The 25,691-nt window shown below is 35.6% G+C and overlaps 2 protein-coding genes across 5 annotated transcripts in view; one reads left to right on the plus strand and one right to left on the minus strand.

Moving 5' to 3' along the window:
* Usp14 (ubiquitin specific peptidase 14) overlaps nucleotides 1–5,035 on the plus strand; it is a 40,270-nt gene extending 35,235 nt beyond the window's left edge. For both annotated transcript variants that reach the window (XM_048806469.1, XM_015482503.2), the window contains 3 exons: nucleotides 2,972–3,032; nucleotides 3,372–3,479; nucleotides 4,129–5,035. In XM_048806469.1, the coding sequence (XP_048662426.1) occupies nucleotides 2,972–3,032; nucleotides 3,372–3,479; nucleotides 4,129–4,280 (321 nt within the window). In that variant the 3' untranslated portion in view covers nucleotides 4,281–5,035. The remainder of the gene's footprint in view (nucleotides 1–2,971; nucleotides 3,033–3,371; nucleotides 3,480–4,128) is intronic.
* A 2,003-nt stretch (nucleotides 5,036–7,038) lies between these two features.
* Thoc1 (THO complex 1) overlaps nucleotides 7,039–25,691 on the minus strand; it is a 45,960-nt gene continuing 27,307 nt past the window's right edge. The window contains exons 12-21 of one of the 3 annotated variants that reach the window (XM_015482499.2): nucleotides 21,034–21,134; nucleotides 19,778–19,844; nucleotides 19,529–19,579; nucleotides 19,365–19,435; nucleotides 18,772–18,867; nucleotides 17,972–18,037; nucleotides 12,096–12,179; nucleotides 9,009–9,156; nucleotides 7,938–8,013; nucleotides 7,039–7,447 (exon numbers count right to left, since the gene is read on the minus strand). In XM_015482499.2, the coding sequence (XP_015337985.1) occupies nucleotides 7,152–7,447; nucleotides 7,938–8,013; nucleotides 9,009–9,156; nucleotides 12,096–12,179; nucleotides 17,972–18,037; nucleotides 18,772–18,867; nucleotides 19,365–19,435; nucleotides 19,529–19,579; nucleotides 19,778–19,844; nucleotides 21,034–21,134 (1,056 nt within the window). In that variant the 3' untranslated portion in view covers nucleotides 7,039–7,151. Of the gene's footprint in view, nucleotides 7,448–7,937; nucleotides 8,014–9,008; nucleotides 9,157–12,095; nucleotides 12,180–17,971; nucleotides 18,038–18,771; nucleotides 18,889–19,364; nucleotides 19,436–19,528; nucleotides 19,580–19,777; nucleotides 19,845–21,033; nucleotides 21,135–25,691 lie in introns of all 3 variants that reach the window. The other 2 variants (XM_048806466.1, XM_048806467.1) reach the window with 2 other exon arrangements.

The raw sequence follows: 25,691 nt of genomic DNA on the forward strand, positions 1-25,691 counted from the left end.
CTCAGCAGGCCGCTGGGCCTGCTCTGTGGATGGTCACAGTTCCCTCTACCTTGCCAGCGCAGGGGGAGGGGGCGGCTCTGCCTCTCAGCAGGCAGCTGCTCCTCTTCTGCTGGTGGGTCGCAGGCCCGCCTACCTTGCAGGAGTGATTGGAAGCTCTGTTCAGCCGTGGGCCACTGGGCCTTTTCTGCGGGTGGTCACCGTTCCGCCTACCTGGCGGGCGCTGGGGGTGGGGGGCGGCTCTGCCCCTCAGCAGGCCGCTGTGCCTGCTCTGTGGATGGTCACAGTTTCCTCTACCTTCTCAAGTGATCCTCTTGTCTCAGTCTCCTGAGTAGCTGAGATTACAAACATATACCAATGTGCCTGGCTTGCTTTCTTAATTTCATTGTCAAATGTTTCTAGCTAGTATATAGAAATATAATCAATTTTTGTATATTGAGCTTATACCTCAACTTTGCTGACTTCATTTATTATCTCATTTTCCCCTTACACTTATTTTTTGAAAGAGTTTGTCTAGAATTTGTGTTAATGGTATAATTGTTAAAATCCATGTCTGCAGATTTCTTTTTCAAGAGTTTATAAATCACAGACTTAATATAATCATAGTTCTATGGTTAGTCAAATGATGTATTTCATGTTAGGTTTGTTTTGGTAGTTTTTGTTTTTATAGAATTGATCAATTTCATTCAGCTTATCAAATCTGTCTACAAAGTTGTTCCTGTTATTTATTTATTTAGTTTTGGGTACTGGGAATTGAATTCAGGGGAGTTCTACCACTGAGCTACATCCCAGCCTTTTTTATTTTTCATTTCTGAGACAGGAAGAGTCTCACTAAGTTGCCAGGCTGGTCTTGAACTTGAGATCCTCTTGCTTCAGTCTCCCAAGGAGCTGGGATTATAGGTTTGCACCACTATATCTGGCCCTGGTATTTTTACTGTCCTTTTAATTTCTGCAGGGTGTGCAGTGATCTAACCTGTTTCATTCCTAATATTATTAATTTGTGTAATTTTTTTTCCCCAATTGAGCATTGCTAATTTCATTGATCTTTCAAAAAGCTGGCTCTGTTTTGCTGATTTTCTGTTTTGTTTTTAATCTGATTTTTTTTTCAGCCCTTTTTTCTTTTCTTCACCTTGCTTTATTTTATTTATTTATTTTTTTACATTTTTCAGGTGGTAACCTACATTATTAATTTTAAACTTTCCATCAAAAAATTATACCCACTTTGTACTATATATCTTTTAACAGTGGTTTTACTGTGTCCCACAAATTTTAATTTCATTTAAATTATCTTTCTTGTATTTTCAAAAATTATCTCAAGTCTTACTCTTTGATCATGGATTATTTAGAAATGTCTCAGAAGATCTGGGGCTGTAACTCAGTGGTAGAGCGCTTGCCTAGCATGTGTGAGTCACTGGGTTTGATCCTTAGTATCACATAAAAATAAATAAATAAAGGCATTGTGTCCATCTACAACAACAAAAGGAAATGTCTCAGAAATTTTCCTGTTATGTCTTGATTCTAGTTTTCCGCTGTGTAAGAGAACACAGGTGATTTAGATTCTGTTAAATTCTGTTGGTATAGTTAGACCATTTACATGTCATGCAGCTGTTGCCTCTTTTGATGTTAGGATTTAAATCTATTTTGTTTTTTGCCGTTTTTCTTTTTTTGCTTTTTTTTGGGTTACTTAAACAATTTAGAATTCTGTTTTATCTACAATGTTTTTGAATGTATTTTTTTAAAATTACCATTAATTTTATATTTTGTAAAAGACAAGCTTACATAAAGATAAAATAAATTCTGAGCACTAAAATATGTACTTTTATGAAATGTAGAATTAAAACAAAAAGAACTTTCACTTTACTGAAAAAAGGATAATAAACTGTGTCATCATTAAGAAAAGCAGTTCAGTTCTGATCTGCGCAGAAAATGCACAGTGATTCCAAATTGTGAATCAGTATGCTGTCTTAGATCTTAAATTGAATGTATTTTTTTTTTTTTTTTAAAGAGAGAGAGAGAATTTTAATATTTATTTTTTAGTTTTTGGCAGACACAACATCTTTGTTTGTATGTCGTGCTGACGATCGAGCCCGGGCCGCACGCATGCCAGGGGAGCGTGCTACCGCTTGAGCCACATCCCCAGCCCTGAATGTATTCTTGTATAGCTTTTTTAGTGGTTATTCTTGGTTGGTATTTGCTCTAAAAAAGGATTAGGTGACCTAACTGCCATTTTTTTGGTTGTGGGATCCCTTGAATTCTAGCCACTCTGTCTTATAGTTTTCAAGAACTTATAGTTTTATGTTTCCATTATATGTGTTATATATAACACATATATAACACATTATATGTGTTCCATTATATGTCTTATAGTTTCCATTATAGTTTTCAAGAACTTTGTTAACTAGGCCTGGATAGATTAATTTCTTTCATACACTAAAATGAGTGGAGGCAGTGAGTTCCCACTAAAGCACCTTGCTTATATAGTAATCATAACTCTTTTAGCATAGGTAAATTTTTGATCAGTAAATATTTAAGTTAATTTGAGCTAAAGTGGAAGGTAGCCATGGCTTAGTAGACGTCATCTAAGTTGCAGTAATTTGAATTTGCTTGTGTGTTTTCAGGTAGTTCTCTACCCCCTCCCCCTCCATATGGTTTGATAGTATTTTGGGGGAAATTACAGAATTAGGTTTTCCTTTTCTACCCTAGAACAATGTTTAAGTACACTGCTAGATTTACTGGAGTGTTCTAGCATTAGTGGCTAACCACTGGTCAGAAATTCAGGGAGTCTGTTATTGTACTTTAACAAGATTATATATTGTTAACAACAGGACCTCTGGCTTTAACAGCTGTATGTTAACTGTAGTTATATTAGTAGTTTGTAAGGTAAATCATCATTTTGTCTTAGTGAACATTGAACAAGAGTTTAAGCTTTTATTTCCAAATGATTTTATCTGAAACATTTTTTTTCCACCTTCAGGGTGACAAGAAGAGTAGTCCTCATAAAGAAGTTAAGTATGAACCCTTTTCATTTGCAGATGGTAAGTGAAATTTCATTTTAATTGTGTGTATTTATGTTTTAAGGTAAAATTATTTGTCTTGCCATATGTGTTCAAATTTTTTTTTAAAGCCAGGTTTCTTAAAGAATAATTTGCCTTCATATGACAGTAAAATCACTTTTTTAGTGTATACTTGTGGGTGATACACTTTTTAAAACATCACTAATGAAGTCTCAACTCTGGACAGTGACATTTACTGGGTTCTAATAAAGTAGTACTTCTTTAATCTGAACTTGAGTTATTGTTGAGTTATTATAACCTTGTTTGAGAAAAGCACATGTCTGTTCATTGTTTGATAATACTGGATTCATCTCTCTTTAGATATTGGCTCCAATAATTGTGGATACTATGACTTACAAGCAGTGCTAACGCACCAGGGAAGGTCTAGTTCTTCAGGTCATTATGTGTCATGGGTGAAAAGGAAACAAGGTAAAAAGTGTATTGTTTCTTCAACTGTTGAATACTACTTTGCTTATTATAAGTTTTATAGCACTGTGGGGTTCTTTTTTGTTTTTGTTTCTTTCTTTTTTTTTTTTAGTCTCAGAACTTCTTTACATTTGTAACTGCAGAGGCCCTGGACTTTTGTTTATGAGGTTTTACTTATTCATATTTTCAACATTAGCAATTAAAGCTGATAAATTTAAAATTGACAGTAATAAACCCACTTCATATTAATAGAAATAACGTTGTAATACCGACATTTTCCAAAACAAAGAATTAGAAATGTTATTTACAGTTTTTGTCTGTCTGCTGTCTTAATAGAAGACACTGGATTCTCATCTAGTTCTACATTCAGTCTTCTCTTGCACTATCACACATCATGTGGCCTCTGGAAACTCCAAAGTACACTTGAGAGAATGAGGATGGAAAAGGGAAATAATGCATTAGTGGTAGTATTAAAATAGTTGTGACATCGTGGAATCCCTCAAGTAGTCTTGATCCTGGGTGGTCCCTGGACACTTGGGGAGGTGTTCGCAGGCGGGGAGAGTACTGCTGTGCATCAGGTTGGTACTGTTTTTGCAGTGGGATGCTGAAGAGAATTGGGTATGATACTATTTTTCTTTTTCTTGTTATTTAGATGAATGGATTAAATTTGATGATGATAAAGTCAGCATTGTAACACCAGAAGATATCTTGCGGCTTTCTGGTGGTGGAGACTGGCATATTGCTTATGTTTTACTCTACGGGCCTCGCAGAGTTGAAATAATGGAAGAGGAAAGTGAACAGTAATCTTCAGTTTAGCTATTTATGCCTAGGTGTGAAATAAATGTTTTTTGTTGATCATTTCTATAATCCAGAGCTTTAGAGGAAGACATTTAGGTGGTTTTATCTGTTCCCCCTTCATGTGGAACAAGAGAGGGCAGAAACAGACCACTTGTGCATCAACCTAAAATTACAGAAAAGAAAATTACCCTTGGATTGTGCTGCCCTGTGTAAAGGTGGCTGGAAGACATTCTTTAAAAGTTATTTCTTGCATTAATTTAAAAAAAATTCTTAGTTGAAATGCCTTTCACCCATTACCTCCTGCAGTTTTTCTTCTTGCTCTCTCAGCCCAAGATTGAACAATTTATTGCACACCCGTTACCTATTCTTTGTTGTTCTTGCATGGTTCATATCGCCTTTCAGTAGCTGCCCATCCTTTGCCTTATCTAACAAACATTTTTCCAGGAAGGTGGAAAAGGAAGTGTTGCTCTCATTGTGTAACTCAGTGCTGCTGTCCACATCCCATGAAAACATGGGTGCAATCAAGTATTTGTCCAGCCTGACTGTTGCTGGCTTTTCATAACTTTAAAATAAATTGTGATCAATAATAGTACATTTGATTATACATTTATTATTGTGTCTCTCTCTGATGTACTATGGTTTGTACATTTAACTTTGCAATGGTTTTGTAGTAATCAACCTTAAAAAAATGTTAACAAGCTCTGGTTGCTTATTTTTAGAACATGAGGATATTTAATAAAAAAAAAAAGGAGGGATTAACAGCTTTTGACCTCAAGTCTTTTGTCTTTTGAGTATTGGGAGTTTGGCTGAAGATTCAAATGTTTAATACTATATAATTTCTGAAAAAGATTAATATTCCTGTGCTGTTAAGCATCCATTTAAAGTACTTTTCTTGGGCTGAGGATGTAGCTTAGTGGTAGTAGAACACTTGTCTAGCATGTGCTACCCCAAACCAAATAAGACTTTGCCCATATTCCCTTTAAAAAGCAATACAAAGTTATAAGAGTAATGGAATTCTTTGCATGCTGAATACAATGATGTTACCAGGTTCATTCCTTGGCTCATTGGTATTTGTTTTTTAACTCTCGTTAATTCCCAAAGTCTTAATGTCCTTCTTGAAATTTAACATTAGTGATTTTTTTAAGTTAATGGAAGAAAACACCAAGAGTATGGGGTATTTGAAGATGATCAGTTTCTTAAATTTTAATAGTTTAATTAGTCAGTTTCAGGAATCTTGATTGACTGCTAAGGAAATGATAAAGGATAGAATATGAACATAATCATCTGATTTTGAGTCAGATATTTATAATAAAGTTTTGAGGATTATCATGATCTCATTTTTTTGCCTATGTTGTTTTAATGCTCTGCAGGGCAGAACATTGGTAACCATTAAGGTTCCTAGAGCATAATGGCCATTTTTCTCAAATCTGAGCAATGTGATGTAACCTAATACTAGGGTACAAAATAAGCATTTCAGGGATACTTATTTGTAGTTTCCTCACCTAAACTCTTGACTATTGGCAATCAGTACTTTCTATTTTGGCTGGGGGAGGGGTGGTGAAGAATAAGGGTGAGGATTTTAAGAATTGTTATGTTGTATGATGCCTGTGACTTTGAAGTTTTTTTGTTTTTTTTTTTGAATTCATTGTCACATTTGGTTAGAACAAATTTGGAAGGAATAAATTTAATGGTTATAATTAAAATTTCTCACCTGTTGGATACTTAAACTACTAGACCAGGTGAGGTAGATTTGCCTTGTATAGATAGTTTTTAAAATTCTAATACATTCTATGTCCTTGTTATTATAAAAAACTTGATTGCATTTTATTTGATCTAAAAAAGCATTATTCCAAAAGTATTCTTTAAGTAGGAATTGAATTCATACCAATGTTGATTTGTTTTAACTAGTAAGACTATTTTAGAATTCTGCCTTGCACATAAGGGAGAGTGTGGAAAAAATTATCTTGTTTCTTGAATGTGCCTTATTTTCTATGCCCCTGTAACACGGAGGCCATTTCACTATTGGAGCTGTGCTTGAATAGCTAATGGAGGCTCAAGTAATAGCATTTTCAGGAGTCTGCGCTCAGTAGCCCTTCTTTAGGATCAACAGTGATGACCTGATCTTGGAGCCCTCAAGAGATGCTTATGTGGGAATAGTAAAAACATCTTTAGCCATTACTACCTAGTGCTTTCACATAACATCTCATTTGAACTCACAGTAATCCTTCAGATAATATAAAGACTTAAGAGGTCAAATGATTTTTGTAAGGACAAAAGAGTAAAGTTTTAGACTTCATTTATTTTAAAGTTGGGGGCTTGCAAGCATTTTCTCTAATAGGTCAGATAGTAAATACTATAGGCTTTGCAGGCCAGAAGCTGTCTGTTGCAACTGCTATGCTGTTGTAGTGTGACAAGTGCCACAGACACTAGATGTGAGCATGGCTGGACACCAATAAAATTCCAGTTATGACGCTTAGTGAGCAGACCATTGTTTGCTGATCCTCTGCTTTAAAATAAATATGATAAATGAAAATAAGGAGGGTCTTGAAATTGTCATCCTGGGATTTCAGAATAACTAAATTTTATAACTACTAGCATGCAGGAAACTAATTTCACTTCATTATATTTACCCTAACAAAAAAGAGTTTGTGACCCAGAATTCTGGCCATTTTCCCATCCCTCCCTTCCATCCTTCCCCTCACTTCAAGCCCTGAGCCAATGTGTGTGCTATTGATATTGGAGCACCAGCCAACTGTACAACAACTGTTATAAAAATGTTTATTGTTTACCAAAACCAGTGGACCTCTTATCAAATGCTGCTTGGTAACAAAATCTTATCACAGTTTTAATAAAAAAGAAAAGAAAAGAAGAAAGAAGCTAACTATTTGTCTCATTGTCATTAGTTAGACTTTCGGCAAGGTCACTTAATCCAGACTTGTTCAATGCATTAATCAGGTTATCAGGTGTTGCATGTATTCCCTCTTGATCTTGCCAGGCAACCAGGAGCTGCTTAGCTCTCATCTTCATGTCTTCACTGTCACACTCAATCTGCCTAATTTCTGAGTCTTTCATTTCCAAGTAGGGAGCCAGAATCTTCCATTGCTCACCCAGCTTATTGGCAAATACCTCTATTTGTTCCCCTGTTACAGGTTTATCTCTCCGAACATCAGGACCTAGAAAACATAGAAAATATAAACTATGTACAAAGTACAATGACGTGCAATCCTAAATATATAAAAGAACTGGAAAGCTCAGGAGTCACTGAGTTATTACCTTTAGTAAGCTTTACTTTAAAATGATAATTTATTTTTTCCATGGGTTGAATACCCATTACAATCATGATCATTTGATCAATAATCAAATCTGAAGCTGTTACCTCTATTGTAATTATGATGACTTTCTTTGAGGTATGGTTTTTGCTTGAAATGTAAGTATTTTGCCTTAAAATGTTAAGAATCTTCTGTTCCTTAAAAAATCACTTCCAAAACTTACTGCATAAAATTATTTTAAAGTAAGTGATATTTTAAATTCCTTACTAAAGTCAGAAGCAGAGCTAACTTTGTAAAAGTTGAGAAGTAGATCAAATCAAATAACGTACCTCTCAACCAAGAACCCCAATCTTTTCCAATTTTGTAAAATTAGCCAAGAAAATTCAATTCTTACTTTCATTTTCCTTCAGTAAAGCATCATTATCTTCCTCATCTTCATCCTCACCTGTTTTTATTTCTTCAGAAGGTGGCTAAAAATGAGAAAGAAGAACATTTAAAAGAATGCCAACTTCTGAAGTTAGTACAGATGCTTTGGGTAAAAGTGGTTGTGAGAATTAAGAATACTGGGCTTCAAAGCCTTCCTCCTGAGAAAGCATTAAATGTGAATGTCAGGTAAGTTCAGTGGGACATTCCTCACCTGCAGAAGGAGTTAACTCAGGCAAAAACCTAATAGTTGGAAAAGGGATCCCCTAACCCCCCTTTTCAATGTGGGCAGAAGGGAAGTGGTGCAAAGCATGGTAAGCTGATCTGAAAATACCTGAGGTTTAGTAAGTGTGGAGCAACAACTGTCCTTGACATTGAGTAATTTTATTAAATTATAGGCACACAGTATCATTATTACTGTATTTATTGTAATAATCCATTAGAAAACTATATAGAAAAGAGAACCGATCAGAAAGATAGGCCAAGTTATTTATTTATTTATTTGGTATTGGGGATTGAACTCAGGGCACCTGACCACTGAGCTATAATCCCCCAGCCCTGTTTTGTATTTTATTTAGAGACAGGGTCTCACTGAGTTTCTCAACGCCTTGCCATTGTTGAGGCTGGCTTTGAACTCAGATCCTCCTGTCTCCGTCTCCCGAGCTGCATGTGCCACCACACCTGGCAAGGCTAAATTCTAAGTTCCCTACTGCTACTCCCTGGATCCTGTCTTTGATAAAAGAGAATAGGCTGGAAAACAGGAAAAATTCATATCTTGAGTTTACAGTTGAATAGTAGTTTACCCAAAGTATTAAGAAATTGCTTTAAATTACATGCTGCACAGAAAATTACTTTATGAGTTTATGTATTTCCAGTAAACATGTATACTCATGCATTTTTACTTCATTCTAAATTAAATAGTTTGTGGATCAAAATTTTTATCATATGATAAATTTAGTTCTTTGCCCAAATAGAGATACAGTTTTAAAAGAAGATAATGTCAACTAAGAGGTATGCAAAGAAAATGATCCATGTTACTTACTGGTAATTCCTTGGCTAGCTTTATTACCATGTTTTCAAGATATTCTGGCAAACTTTTAAACTGCTGATTTGTTGGCTGGAAAAAGTGAGGGCTTCTCCGTGCTAGTAGTCTCAGGGCTCTCCAACCATAATTTGAATTATTCACAGCTCTATAAAAAGAGATGTCATTTCTATAATTTATAGTTTTTTATTTCTGTATTCCCTTCTACTTAACTCTTAAGTAATGCTCAAAGTATCATTCTTTTCATTCCAAAAGGACCTCTTAGTATACATTACACATATAAATAACAAACTAACAATCTGGAGAGGCAGGCTCATGGGCAGCAAACAAATTTTCAAAGTTTACATACATTTTACTTAATTTTTTAAGAAGTCTATGAGTAAAAAAAAAAAAAAAAAAAAAAAAAAGATGTCTATGAGTGACTTGTTGGGTCCCCAATCCTGGCTAGGTTATGGGTTGGACAGGACAGGAATTATCCCTAAGTTATTTGGAAAAAAGGTAAATTTATAATAGGTACCTGTTCAATTGAGGTAATATCCATACTTGCAAAGTCACCTACAGATGGAAGTTTAGAATATTTTCTAAAATCAACACTGAGTTTTGATGTTAATTTAATTAGCTAATACAGGTTGAAATGCCCCAAATCTGAAACTTTTCAAGTGCCTCAAAAGATTAAACTGGTAAAGTGTATTCCAATTTTGAAAAACTCTGAAACCTGAAGCACTACTAGAAGGTCTCAAATGTTTTGGATAAAGGATACTGGAGCTGGATTTGTTTTTTTTAATTTATGTAACAACTAAACTTCTAATTCACATATTGCCCACCTCAATAAATAAAAATGGCTCAAAATACTAAAAAAGAGAAATAACCAGTAGCTAACAAAATAAGTAATGACATAAAAATTATGAACCACTTCCCAACGAAACAGCAAGAAGTGGTTCATAATGAGGTAAGAAACAGAAACCTCTAAGAAATTCTAAAGTAAACGCTCCAGAAATGGGCAAAGCTACTGAAAAATCGAAAGCACAAATTCCCTTTGAGTTTTTGGAAGTCTTCCCTCCCCCATCTCCTAACTTCACAGATTAGCAATCTGGTTATTTGGTCATCTTTTATGAATGAACCTATGGGATGTTCTTATATCACTGAAGACTGGCAAAACTACCCCTAGATGGTGCACTCTTCCCAGGTTAACACCAATTATGCTTTGCCTTCCTCTGACACACCTGTTAAGCCATTTGATTCTTTTAAGTACTTTCAAAATTCCTTGTCAATTATACACAGAAGTTTCATTTTTTTCTCCACAATCTATAACCATTCAAGTTCTTAAGTCAATCCTAGAGAACTACCTGCCACTTTAAGAATGAATATGCTTCATCCTATATAAATATATTTTTTTAAAAAAGATTTTTAGTTGTTGATGGACCTTTATTTATTTATTAATTTATATGTGGTGCTAAGAATCAAACCCAGTGCCTCACACATGCTAGCCAAGCGCTCTACCTCTGAGCCACAACCTCAGCCCTTAAATTAATATTCTTTTAATCAACAAATCCTTATTGAGCCAGGTACTCAGGAGCTGTGGAGACAGGTCATTCGTGTATATCCTGAGCACTTGGGCAGAATAACACTGTAGAGAAGAGCAGGACCTGGATACCAGAATGACTTCCTTGGTTCTGCCTTTCACTAGCTGAGAACTTCAATAAAAAAATTTACCTTCAGAGCCTTAGTTTCCTCGCATGAAAAACCATGCGAGGCAGTTACTTAGCACCTGCACACAGAAATGTGGGATATGTTGGCAAGCATATCATTCATAAACACAAGGTATAGGACAATTTTAGATAGAGGTGAGGATAGGAAACAAAGAGGAGAAGGAGAATTTTGGAGAGTGGTTTAAGTGCTGTGAACTTAACATGGGAATGCCAACAGGGACACTGTTAAGGAGGTGTACCTCTGTGAGCTGCTGTTGAGGAAAAGAGGTTCAAGCAAACAAGATGGTATATGCAAAGTCCAAAGGGAAAGACCTTAGAGGTGAAGAAGAGACAGGGCTGGCGTGGTTAAAAGCAGAGGAAAAAAGGAACAAAGATACAGTTGGAGAGGCAGTATCAAGGAGGCCTAAAGGCCAGGAAAGGAGTATGAATAAGATCTTAAACATGAGATTGAAGTGGTGAATTTATTTGAAAGATCACTGATGCATGGAGAACTCACTACAAACCAATTAAGTGGTCATAGTAACTAAAAAATTATCACAAGGTCACAGCAGTTATGAATTTTGAGTGCTAAGTACATGCCATACACGGTTCAAAGTGAAAATATAATCCTAAGAATAAACCTGTGAAATGAATGCTATTACTACTTAACTGAAAGGAGGATAAAGGTTATTAAATTTACCTCGAGTTGCCTAAGCAGCCAGGGACAGAGGGGATGGGAACCTACACATTCTGACAAGAGGGCCCTGGCCCTTAAATCACAACTCTACAACACTGAGACTATGTGGACCCGAAGTTATTCCAATGGAAAAAGAGCCAGCAATGGAGACTGAGGTGGAGGGGCAGTGAGATAAAAGCAGCAGACTGGTTTCCTGGATGCCCCAAGACGGAAACAGCTGAGGCAGGTCAAATGGCAACTGCTGCTGAGAGAGCAAACAGAGAAGAGGTGACCCTGATGGGAGTATTTCAGTGATGTGACTGGGAAGACAGCCCTGTTGGAGTGACCAGAGAACAGGCGGTGAGGCAGTGACGGCAAGAATTACATCAGCTGCTGGAACAGAGATGGCAGCTGGAGGGACACATGGGATTGGGCTAGATTTCTAATATTTTGTAACAAGGGTGGTTCCAAATCATGTTTGATGGTCAACAGGAATAATCGTTGGCTGGAGGTACAGCCCAGTGGTAGAGCATTTGCCTGTGAGGCTCTGGGTTCAATCCCCAGGACCCCCCACAGAACAATCCTTAAAATAAGGATGAGTAGTCATGTGAAACTGGCACATTAATTCACCTAACAGAGAAAGTATTACTCTATAGATTAATAAAGCTTCTAAGAAAGAATTTTATAGGAAATTAAAATTAGCTGATGAGAATCATTACTTACTTATATTCATTTTCAACCATATTTTCAGGGTCTGCTTGTTCAATGGCTTCTTCAAAGAACTCCTCCAAAGTTGGCATGTATTCCCTGGGCATTACAATGTAACTAGTGAGGACCATGCATTAATACTACTAATAAAATGGTGGCAATAAAGATTCTAAAAGAATATGTTATAGTTAGGAACTGAAATTTAGGGACTCCGATTTTTTTTTAAAACAATGCTGCTGAATGATTTTTTAAAAAAAATATCTTTATATATTTATATATTTATTTATTTTTATGTGGTGCTGAGGATCGAAGCCAGGGCATCACACATGCTAGGCAAGGGCTCTACCACTGAGCCACAATGCCAGCCCCAGGACTCAAATTTTTAAGGAGGTAAAAAAGATTAAAAATTTAACTCTCAGAGGGGACAATAAAGGAATGGTCTGATAACTATACAATATTTCATATTACTATGTATTATAAATGATAAAACATAGAATATATTATACACTAACATTAATATGCTGCTATTCTGAGGGTGGACAGGGGTTTAGCATTTAGATTTTGCCAGCAAATACCATATTTTCCTATCACGTGCTCATTCACTGATGATTTATCCTTTAAAAATTTCAAGAGTTTGAGCTCTTATTTCAAAAGTTACCATGGTGAAATGGTGATTTTTTAATTACCTTTCTTGAGTTTGTTTTTAGAAATAACATTTTTAAAAAAATATTTATTTTTTTAGTAATAGGTGGACACAATATCTTTATTTTATTTTTTTATGTGGGGCTGAGGATCAAACCCAGTGCCTCACACATGTGAGGCGAGCGCTCTCCTTCTTAGCCACAATCCCAGCCCCTAGAAATAACATTTTGATAGAGTCAAGCAAAGAAATCTTAAGATCACAGCAAATGTTCTACATTGTTGATTAAAACTAAAAATAGGGCTTGTTAAAGAAAGCTCAGGCATCAAACCTTATGGCTAATGTTTCATTACAATGACATGCTTCCTAATCAACAAACATCACAGGTCTATAAAGTTTCTTGGGGGTTTACCCTTACTTTTTAAAAATTTGTTCTTTTTAGATATACATGACAGTACAGTGTATTTTGACATATCATACATACATGGAGTATAACTTACTTAGGAACATATTCTTGTGGTTGTACATGATGTGGAGTCTCACTGGTCGCATATTCATATTTGAACATAGGAAAGTTATGTCCAATTCATTCTACTGTCTTTCCTATTCCCATTTCCCCCTCCCTTCCCTTCATTCCCCTTTGACTAATTAATCTAATGAACTTCTATTCTTTACTGCTCTCCCTTATTGTGTGTTAGCATCTGCATATCAGAAAGAATATTTGGCCTTTGGGTTTTTAGGATTGGATTATTTTACTCAGTACTATAGTCTCCAGTTCCATCTATTTACCAGCAAAAATCATAAAGTCATTCTTTTTTTATGGCTGAGTAATGTTCCACAGTGTATATATACTACATTTTCTTTATCCATTCATCTGTTGAAGGGCACCTAGGTTGGTTCCATAACTTAGCTATTATTAATTAAGCTGCTATAAACATTGATGTGGTTGTATCACTGTAGTATGCTGATTTTAAGTCCTTTGGGTATATACCGAGGAGTGGGATAACTGGGTCAAATACTGTTTCCATTCTAAGTTTTCTAAGGTATCTCTATACTGCTTTCCAGGGTGGTTGCACCAATTTGCAGTCCCACTAGCAATGTATGAGTGTACCCTTTTCCCCACATCCTCACCAACATTTTTTGTTACTTGTATTCTTGATAATTGCCATTCTGTCTGTAGTGAGATGGAATCTCAGTATAGTTTTAATTTGCATTTCTCTAATAGCTAGAGATGTTGAACATTTTTTCATATATTTATTGATCATCATAATTCTGTGAAGTATCTGTTCAGTTCCTTAGTCCATTGATTGATTATCTGTTTTTTCTTCTTTTTTTGTGTGTGTTAAGTTTTTTGAGTTCTTTATATATTTTGGAGATTAATGCTCTATCTGAGGTGCAGGTGGCAAAGACTTTCCCCCATTCTGTAGGCTTTCTCTTCAGGCTATTGTTTCCTTGACTGTGAAGAAGTTTTTTATTTGATACCATCCCATTTATTGATTCTTGATTTTACTACTTGTGCTTTAGGAGTCTTGGTGAAGAAGTTGGTTCCTAAGCTGACATGTATCATCACTTTTCTTTTACATGAAACACAAGACAAAATGGAAGATCCACAACAGTACTCAACCAGAGCTGAGTATCATTCACAAATATTTTGGAATCATCTGCTAGTTTTCAAATTATATACTTCAAACAGTCAAAACTAATGTAACAAACATGTCTCTATGTATAACCCAGGCTTTTGCCATATTTGCTTCAGATTTTTAAAATACTACAAATACAATTGAAGCTTTCTGTGCTTCCTCCATGATTTCATTCCCTCACCCCAAAGGTAGCCATTATTCAGAATTTGGTGTGCTTTAAAATAAAATGAAAAAACTCAAATATATATTTGAGTCTTTTCAAACTTTCAAGTGATGGAACCCTGCTTGTGTTCTTAAACACCTTGATTTTTCTAAAGTATGAAGTATGCCCGAGTCAAGGCAGTTCTCATTCATCAAATTTGTTACTAGGTATATAGTATTCCACTTTATGAACATGCCACAAGATACCCTTGACCCACTGATAGGTATTTCGATGGTTTTTTTACTTTCTCAACAATTCTATGCAAACATTCTTGTACATGTCTCCACATGTGGATAAATTAGTTTTCTTCAGGCACCAAGGCTTTCAAACTTCTACTGCAATCTACAGTAGGAAATTTATTTTATGTCATCACCCAATATACATATAGTATACACAAGTATGTGTATCATATATGAATAAAGCTAACATAAAAGAATGTTTTCTCTTTCATTAAAAAAAATGATGGAAATCAGTAAATTGACTTCACAAGTAACCAATGATTCTCAATGTGAAGTAAAAAACACTGTTAATATACCTAGCTAGCATTGGAAGAGCTACGTCTTAAGGTGTACACTTTAACTTTCAAATATTGCTAGTTGTCTTTCCAAGTGGCTTTACCATTTAGACTCCAACCAGCAGAAATGATAAATTACTTTCATCTATGATTTTTAGAAAACTTTGGTATTTAAAGTTATTGAATCTCTTGGCTATGAAATTGCTAATGAGTGTACTTCCAGTTACTAGTGAAGTTGGGAATCTTTCAGAGATTTATTAAGGTTGCTATTTCCCACAGTATTCCTTTACTACTTCTAATGGGTTGACTTATTCTCATAGATTTGGCAGGAATCTAATTTTATTCATCAATCTTGCTAGAAGTTTATTTCCCTCAAAAATCTCTTTTGGTTTTGTTGATCTTCTATTTGCTATCTTACTAATTTCTAATCATTTTACTTTCTACTTTGGATTTACTCTGTTCTAGTGCTGGATTCTTGCTTAGCTCAGTTGATTTTCAGGTTATCTTTTTAAAAACCATGAACATGCCAGGTGCAGTGGAGTATGCCTGTAATCACTGCAGCCTGGGAGGCTAAGGCAGGAGGATCACGAGTTCAAAACCATCTTCAGCAACTTAGTGAAGCCCTAAGCAACTTAGCGAGACCCTGTCTCTAAAATATAAAAAGTGCTGTGGATGTGGCTCAGTGGTTATGCGCCCTTGGGTTAGATCCCTGGACCAAAAAACAAAAGCAAAAAACATGATTTAAGGCTCTAAATTTCCTCTTGTGTTAAAAGTTAGATCCAAAGTCTGAAAATACAGTATTATTCATTATCATTTAGTTATGTTTTCAAATTTTCATTATAACTCTCCCTTCCTTTCCCTTGGAGACAAGGTCTCACTATGTTGTTGGCTTGCCTCAAGCTATCCTCCTGTCTCAGCCTCCTCAGCAGGTGGGAAAAAGCTGTGAACTTTTTCACATGGCTCATTTCTTCTTTGATTCAGGGGCTATTTGGAAGTGTTTAAAAAAATTTCTAGAAACTTTTATAACATTTTGTTATTCATGTTTAATTTTAATCCCTGGTTTGTTTCTGTAAGACCAAGCCTGTTAATTATCTTCTTAAATCCTCAATGTATTTGCTCTGATAGCTTTTTTTTGGTATCAGGGATTGAACCCAGGGGCACTTAACCACTGAGCCACATGCTCAGCCCTTTGTAAGACTCTGTCTCACTTAGCTGCTGAGATTGTCTTTGAACTTTTGATCATTCTGTCTTAGCCTCCCAAGCTGTAAGGATTACAGATGTGAATCATATGCCTGGTTCTATGATAGATTTTTTTAGTAGGAACAATGATAATATTCTGAAAATAACTATTTTTCAATCACTCAACTAAATACAATTGTTTAGCTTGTTATAGAATTCTCTCAGCCCACTGTCTTTTAATTATCTTGTGTTCTTGAAGCCAGATGTTAGCTTAAGTTTGCTCTTTTACAGGTTGTCTTTTTTTTTTTTTTCTGATGACTTTAATTTCATGCATTGAGACAGGGATTTATTCAGTTTATTTGCTTAAGGCCTTTCCCTCTTGAACTAAGTATTCATGCCTATTCTCAGTCATTATCTGGATTAATACCACTTTCCCATTCTCTTTTCTGTCATTAGATGTTTGTTGGACCTACTCAGTGAGTTGTTCTTAACTCGTATTTTCTTACTTCTGTTAAGTACTCCTTGCTTTTTCAAATTTGCCTGGTCCTTTTTTATAGTGTCATGATCCTTCCTTTTGTTTCAACTTCCCATTATCTGTCCTTAATTATCTGAAATATACTTATTTTACAGTTTTTATCTGTTCTTGATTTTTTTAAAAAATCAGAAGTGGCTAATTCACGTTTGCTTTTTCTATGTGTCTTTTCTTCCTCATGGTGAATTGCTTCCTTCAATGTTTATAAATTTGGATGGTGAACTTACCTTTAAACTTCTATCCATGGGAAATCTTGTGTGTCTTGGTTTTTCTGATTGCATGACGACTTCCAGATAGAGTTTACCTAGCTCAGTGTCTAAGCTTAGGGATTCCTTTATGCTGTTGTTGTATAAGACTACATGAGAGCAGGCTTGTCATTTTTATTTCTCAGAGAATACCTTTCATTTTCATACACACCCCATTAGAAAAAGACAAACTTCAGTTTCCTGTGCCAATAAGCATGTTTTTCCCTTTACTCCATTCTTCATTTCCAGATGACATAAGCTTCCACATTCTCAGCTTTACTCGAAGAACTCTGGCTTACGAATTTGTGCAGGCCTAAGGCCTCATCTTCTTAATCCGTTGTGATGACCCAAGTTCCCTGTTTTCCTGAACTGGAAATTATTGTACTGCTCCCCAGCTCGATGTTACCACATCAATTTATAGGTTTAGTTACTCTTCTGGTGTTTAGTTATTCATTATTTCTTATCTTGATCTGTAACATTCTTTAATTCTGATTTTTCCTTCCTGTCTTACATTTTACCTTTAAATCGAGTATATTAGTTCCACCTTTTTTTGTATGTTTGTGGTACTGGGGATTGTGGAAGCACTCTACCATTGAGCGACATGCCCATGCCCAGTCCTCCTTTTTTTTTTTTGTGGTACTGGAGATTGAACTCAGGGGCACTTGACCACTAAGCCACATTCCCCAGTCCTATTTTGTATTTTATTTAGAGACAGGGTCTCACTGAGTTGCTTAACCCCTTGTTTTTGCTTCAATTTCTTCTGTCATATTTATTTTGTGATCCCTAAAACTATTTTGTTAGCATTTTTAGGTGTTTTATAGCAGGAAGCCACATTCTGTTATATTAAAAGTCAACCACACAACAAACTTTCATAGTTGAGAAAAGGCTTCGTTCTACTCAACATTTCAAAAAAGTAACATTTGAAAATGTTAAACTTACCTTGTCTCTGACTTACAGGCTTCCATGTTATCAGGACAGAGATTCCAAAGCCTTGTTAACTCCTCACTATAAAACAAACATAATTTTTTATGGATACCATCCTCATATGCGTTAAAACTAATCATAAAAACAACACAGTGTAAACAGTGCATATTTAGGTGAGAGTATGAGTTTCTCCTCCGTAAATTTTGGGTATTTAACAAATTTTAAATATGGATTTAACATATTTAATGATAATCATATAATCATTGTTTTCTGAAAATATTCAAGCACAATGAAAAGCAATGACAAGTTAACTGGAAGATAACAGAACTCAAGTATTAGGGTTTTTTGCAACAACTAGAAATGAGCTGCATTCATTCAAACAATTCTATTTTCTGTGACAGGGAAATAATGGCATGGTCTAGAGCCATGAAGTTTGGAAGATGGAGACAAAATAAAGGCTTAGCTAGTATGTGAACACACACATAATGGCTATTCTACAGAATGACAGGGTCTGGTTTGCTTTAGTCATCTACATGACTAAATTCATATTATATTTGGATGCAACAAATTGGAAAGTTCTTGTAATAATATTTTCAAAATATAAAAATAATTAAGAATACAATACTCCATGGGCTGGGTATATAGCTCAGTTGGTAGAATGCTTGCCTTGCATGCACAAGGCATGCACGAGGCCCTGGGTTCAATCCCCAGCACCACACACACACACACACATACACGCGCACACACATACACACAAATTAATAAAAATAAAAAATGAAAAAGAATACTCCATATGTGAAAACAAATTAACCTACTTTCCCATCAGAATTTTCTTATTGGGTCCTTTCCCTAGGAAGTCCTCTGGGGCTGTTCTCTTCCGTACCACTCTCATGGGCTTGGTATCTGTTGTTCTGCGATGAAGAAAACATACACTATTTTTGGAATTACAATTAGATGGTAGAAATGGAACTCTAACGTAAAAGGAAATTTAGGACTGGGGTTTGCCTCAGGAGTAGAGTGCTTGCCTAGCATGCACAAGGCCCTGTGTTCAATTGTAAACAACACACACACACACACACACACACACAAACAACAAGAAAATTAAGTTGTTTTTCTTCTAAACAAAATGAAAATTTGTGTTATGATAGAACACATTCATCAGACACAAAAAAAATGCCACGCAACAGGACAAATTACAAGGAGATACATATGGCATTTTTTTCATATTTAATGAAGATCAATTTGTTCTGAGAATTTAAGAAATAAAGCAAAACAGACTGTATTCTATCTATAGAGTTTAACTTATATTTTTATATGAAATACATATATACCTACCCATACATGATATACCACAATTCTTTCAAATGCCTTTCTCATAATTCTTGAGTATATATATATATATATTTACCTTTCTTTCACAAAACTTGGGCAGCCTTCATTTTTCCATGAGTTCCAATTTTCTTCAGTGTTTAAAATATGCTGAGAAAAACAAGGAAATTATATTTATGTAATAGAATCATTTGAAATCATATTTGGTGCAAAAAAAATCCTATATAAATATAAAACACATACCTCTACCATCTTTGAAAATCTTTCTCCATCGGGGGGGTTTTCAGATAGTAGCTGTGATTAGAAAGAATATACTAAGCTTTCAACAACTTTCTGCATCAGAGAAGTGGTTTGTAGGCAGAGAACCAAGAAGTGTTTGTGGTCTTGTACCTGAGCTTAACTTTATCCTTATTTTCCTATTTGGGGCTGAAACAAAGAAAATTCTAAATTTCCATTTTTTTCAATCATGAGTTTTTTGCGTGTTGGACTTACTTGATAGACTGATTTTGTAGTATCTTCAATCCAGAGTGATTGCTCATCAGTTAAAACATAGTTTGAACTAGGGAACAAAACAATAAAAGCATGTTTGAGTTATATATGCATGTTTGAGTTATATAGCAGAATATATATCCAATTTTAGTCTTGTTTATGGTCTTAAAAAAAACACATGGTGTGTACGCATTTAATCATATTGTAAACAGTGTCAAAAATTATCAAAATAAGAAGTCACATAAGAGAAAATTCTTACACTTCAGCCTCAAGAGGACTAGAATTGAAGACATGAAGGTGTATAAGGAAGAATAACATTAACAGATCGGATTAGAAAACCTGAGGCAATATAACGTAATCCTACATATGATGGACATTCATGTAGGCATGCCATTTCAAATTCACTCAAAATGAATAAAAGACACAAAACCCTAGAAAAGATTTCAGGCAAACACAAATTGTTAACAACTGCCATTTACTGAGTTCTTACTGTGCACTAGGTGCTCTATAGTCATCTAAGTAATATTGATTGAGTGCTTGCACCAAAGCTTGAATTAAAACCTAGACCTGATCCCAAACCCTTGATCTTTCTATATTATATCAAACCTCCAAAACAGAAGGGTAAGAAATAATATTTTTGAGTATCTACTATGTGTGACCTTAAAATTACAATTCTGAAAGTGCTGCAGTGGAGCTAGCAAGTGATGTCATGTCTTTTATGCAATGAGTACCACACTGCTTTGTGTATTTAACAAGTGGGTTCCACTTCAGTTACAGACAGAACAAGAGGAAATGGTCTGCCCTGGATGAAGGGCTTTAGACAGGAGAAATCCTTATGAGGCTTTGTGAAACCCCAAAGAAATTGGAACTCCTCTTTGCTTCAAGACTTTGTTTCTTTCAGGTCTAATGTGAGAGAGGTCTTCCTGGCTTAGATTGCAAATTAGCTTGGGACGAGTTCTGAGTTCTGAGAGAGAGGGAGACTTGGAAGTCTAGAGAGAGACTTCTACCCTCTAAAACCTCCTGGGAAGGCATGAAACTTGGCACAAGAGACTACATGAACAGCAGATATATTTAGTACCTATTCTTCAAAAGAATATCCTACATATAAAAGCTCCCAACTGGTTGTATATCTGCTGCAACAGACATGTTTAAGGGATATAGCCTTCATGCATAGGGCACAACACATATGAAAAATACTATAAGCAGGTTCTTTTCTAAGCTGCTTTTTTATAAATCCTTTACTACCCTTATAAACTTACCTTTTGAATTTGACCTGTCCCTTGAGATACTGGAATAAAATGAGATACTGCAACAGGATATGTCGTCGAAAGTTACTGTCACTCAGTTGTAAATCCATCAACTACTCAAAAAACAAGCACACACACAAAACAACACATTAAAATCAAGTTTTTCCCAAAAGTATAGGCTTTGTGACTATAGAAATGGAAGATTCCAATTCAATTAAAAATATTTCTTGTGAACTCAGTTTGTGTGAAGTGTTACTGCATGAGCCCAAGACATAATAGTCAAAGTTTCATTTAGATTTCTTGATCATTTTATGCTATGAGAGACTCATGCTGGTGAATAACAATATTCTATTGGTGACCCTGACATCAGGATAAAGTATGGCAGAAATATAAAGTAAAGGAGTGGCTGCACATGTAAGAAATAATGGCTAAAGGGGAAGCCTATATGGGTAAACAGCATAATATCAAGGGCACCACTCATTTTTGCAGCCCTACAAAGTACCTAAACCAGAGGCGGTACTCAATCATAAGCAGGAAGGAATTAGAGGTGAAAATCATCTGTGGATTAAATGGGCTTTTTTAGATTTTAGACAAAATTGCTTCATACTTGGATTTTCACAGAATGGGGACCAGAAAGGACTTGAAGGTCATTAATGAGGAAACTCTTCTTCAACAACCCTGCCATCTAGCTGGTTTTACTGCAAAAATTACCTCCAGTGGTGAAGAAAAGTTATTCTGATTATGTCCTTACAGCACTGAAGGAAGTTGAAGACTATCTAGAAAATCACGTCAATTCTGCCTTACTCACCCAGAGTAACAATGAATAACCAGAAGACAGCTGAGTGACTGTTTTCCAGTTCAATGTCTCCCATTCACTGGCTAAGCTTCACATGGTATGTTTCCATCTGTTAATGCAGCCCACCATGTACTAGCCTTTTACTTACTAGCCCATGTCTTCAACAACAACAACGTGTGTGTGTATATGTGTATGTGTGTATGTGTGTGTGTGTGTGTGTGTGTATGTGTGTGTATGTATGATCAGCCTTCTAATCAGCTTTCCCTCACTTTAGGAACTGAATTTGTTTGTTGTTTATCATATTGACTCTCCCATCCCAAACAGGCAAATGTGAATGGTGTGCCATCAGCTTTCCTTTCTTTCTAATCCTGGGTGACTTTATTCTCTTCAAGACTGGTTCTTAGTTCCTGGACCTCAACCCTCAACCCCACTGACAGGCCACAAGTTAGACCTGGTCATCACTCATAGCTGCCCCAGCTCTAAAATCTTGATCTCACAATCCTGTCTCATTACAACTTCCTGTCCTTCCCATCTCTCTCACTTAGTAGCTCACAATATATCTTATTGAGACCTAAGTCCATTGAGCTATTCCCTATCTGTAAGTCCCATCCTTTTTTTTTTAAAATACCTTTATTTATTTTTATGTGGTGCTGAGAATCAAACCCAGTGCCTTACATATGCTAGGCAAGTACTCTACCACTGAGCTACAACCCCAGTTCCCTGTCCTATTTTTATTATAATGCAATTTTAGTGTAGATAATTATTTCTAAAGGGCTAAATAGTAACTATTTTTATGCTTTCTGGGCCAAGAAGCATATTATATATATATATATATATACACACACACACACACACACACACATATAAAATATATAAAAAGAAAGAAAAACAATCAGTGGCCAGATTTGGCTGTGAGGTGTTAGTGTGCCAAAACTTCATGATTTCTTTCTTCACCATTTCCTGCCAACTTCCTCAACATTCCTATCCCACAGTTCTTCAGTGACATCTGCTGAGCACACAACAAACTTGGATAAACCAACCATGGGTCACCTTCTCTATACTAACCCTAAGGGGAGGAGCCTGAGAGAAGATACCACATCATGTCACTCTGCAGAAAGTGCTGCTGCTCTGTTGTCTCCAACTTCAACGTCTTGTCTCAGAGTCTGTCTTTATTCTATAAGGCTATTCTCTCTTTTGATTTTCACGGCAACTATTTTAAATCTTTCTAGTTACCAAAAACACTACTCTTCATCTTTTAGTAGATAACAACTTCTGCTTTCAATGAGTAGAAAAATTCATTAAATTGAAAGTTATTTAATTTCTTGGCCCCCAAAACTACATATCTTCTGTAACCACACTTTTGTTCCGTCATTTCTTTCTGTCACATCTTCATGGCTAAGGCAATCCCTTCATTCCAATGGTAAGAACTGAGTTCCATCACTGTAAACTACCCTGCTTGATGTATTTCCTGCCCTTCCGTTCCAAGGACTCCTTTTCATTAAATAGCTTCCAGGATACCCACATTTTCATTGTGCCCTCCTTTAAAAAACAAACAAACAAACAAACAAAAAAAAACAGCTACACTATTTCCAACCTGCTCCCCATCCCCTGAAAGTGTTTCTGTCAAGATCACCAATGAGGGGCTGGGGATGTGGCTCAAGCGGTAGCACGCTTGCCTGGCATGCGTGCGGCCCGGGTTCGATCCTCAGCACCACATACAAAGATGTTGTGTCCACCAAATACTAAAAAAAAAAAAATATTAAAAATTCTCTCTCTCTCTCCCTCTCTCTCCCTCTTTCTTTAAAAAAAAAAAAAAAAGATCACCAATGACTTATTTCACTTACAGTCCTCATCCTACTGGGTATGCTTGGCTTCCATTGAGTTCATGATTTTCTATGTTTTTCCTCTGCTCTCACTGGCTACTGTTCACAGTTATCTTCTCTTGAGACTCTCCTCCTTTCCTTCTCCATTAAATGCGGTTTTCTTCTTTGGTTTAATGCTTTCTTTCTTCTCTTTCTGATCTACACTCTCCTCCCTCACTGATCTCATGTACTCTACAGCTTTAATTACCACTTCGAAGTATAAAATCTATATCTCAACCTAGATCCTCTTCCAGATTTGTATACTTAATAAGCTACACCTCTACTTGAATGTTCAGTTGATCAAATTTCCACTTGAATGTTCAATTGATCAAATTTCATGAACAAAATAAAACACATCAATTCTGCTCACAAAGCCTGTTCTCCTGCAGGGCTCATTCAATGATAGGCATCACCAGGAAGGCTTCCTGGAGGAGACGCATCTAAACTACAAACAGTAGCAGCAAACCTAAAGCTGGAGTTTATGTGGGAAGAAAGAAACAAGAGGAAGGAGGAAACAGATGCCAAGGCAAGGGCAACACTGGCCCAACTGAATAACCTAAGCAGTTCAGTAGTCTGGAGGGAAGATGTGAACTCCTTGGCTTGAGGAGATGAACCAAAGTGACTAGGCACTGTTTACTGTCTATCTTTGTCTTGAAGTCCCCTCTACCACATTTATATTTCATTTGGAAGATACTTTTTCTTGATGGAAACAGTGGATTAAAAATCACGGATCAGAAAAGACACTAAATCAGAGGTTTTGCATGTCTTAGCTCAGGCCTCAGCCTTCTTGATATTATTCTAAGCCTAAAAAGGCCTATGCTATTAGTTTTGGTCATTCTTACAGTTTGTCAATTTTACATGTAAACAATATTCCTGGTCAAATTAAAGCCAAGTATGAAATCTCCCATTTCTATCAATCTAACACAAAATACTTTAAAAATCTATGCCAGAAAAATATTTAGAGCATTTTCATATTAAAATCTGCTATCATTAATGTATCATCTGAAATCACTCTATTTTTTTAAATTATAAAATGTTGAAAAGGTTTCAAGTATTTCAAATGCTCAATAAAAGATATAGTTAAGTAATTCAACAGTCATGTACCATTACCCAGTTAGATATCAAAACTTAACATTTTACTTGTTGCTCATTAGTTTAAGAAAGAGATTATAGAAACCATCAACACTCTATAACCTCCCTGCTTAATATTTCCCTCCCTCCCTCTACTATGGTAACCACTACATCATGTATTTGGTGGTTAGGATTCTTATGCATATTTTATACTAGGTATACAGATGTTGGCATGTATAAAAATATATGTGTATTTTGCATGTTTTCAAACTCTATACTACATCTGTGATACTACAATTTGCTGTTTCCACAATACTAGGTTTGAAATTTAATCACATTAATACATATAGCTCTAGTTCAGGGATTAGCAAGTTTTTTCCATTAAATATCAATTAGTAAATGGTTTAAGTTTTGTGGACTGTATGGTTTCTGTCACAACTATTCACCTCTGCTCACAGTGCAAAAGCAGGCACAATATGTAAATGATGAGCAAAATCATGTTTCAATAAGACTTATTTACAAATAAGTCAGATTTGCCAATTACTGTTCTAGTTTACCCATTTTCAGTACTTTATAGCACTGAAATGTATAAATTTATTAGTCTCCTGCTATGAACATTTAGGTTGTTCTAAAGTTTTCAGTTACAAACACATCATTTATCTACAATGTAAGTGAGTTTTATGTATTTCTTTGTGTGTTTGATTCTCAAGTGGTTGTTAACTAGAAACAAAAGTTTTAACTTTACTAGTTATTATAAAGTTGTTTTGCAAGTGTTTGACTCAATTTACACTTCAACAGCAGATGAAAGATCTCATTTTCCTATAACTCTGCCAATAGCACTGATTATTAGGCTGTTTTTAATGGTTGCCAATTTGGTAAGTTTGAAATGATTATCTAATTATTTATTTCCACTACAGAAGTTTAGCATCTCTCATAAGCTT

The sequence above is a fragment of the Marmota marmota genome, unplaced genomic scaffold (assembly GCF_001458135.2).
Source record: "Marmota marmota marmota unplaced genomic scaffold, marMar, whole genome shotgun sequence".
NCBI classification, from domain to species: Eukaryota; Metazoa; Chordata; class Mammalia; order Rodentia; family Sciuridae; genus Marmota; species Marmota marmota.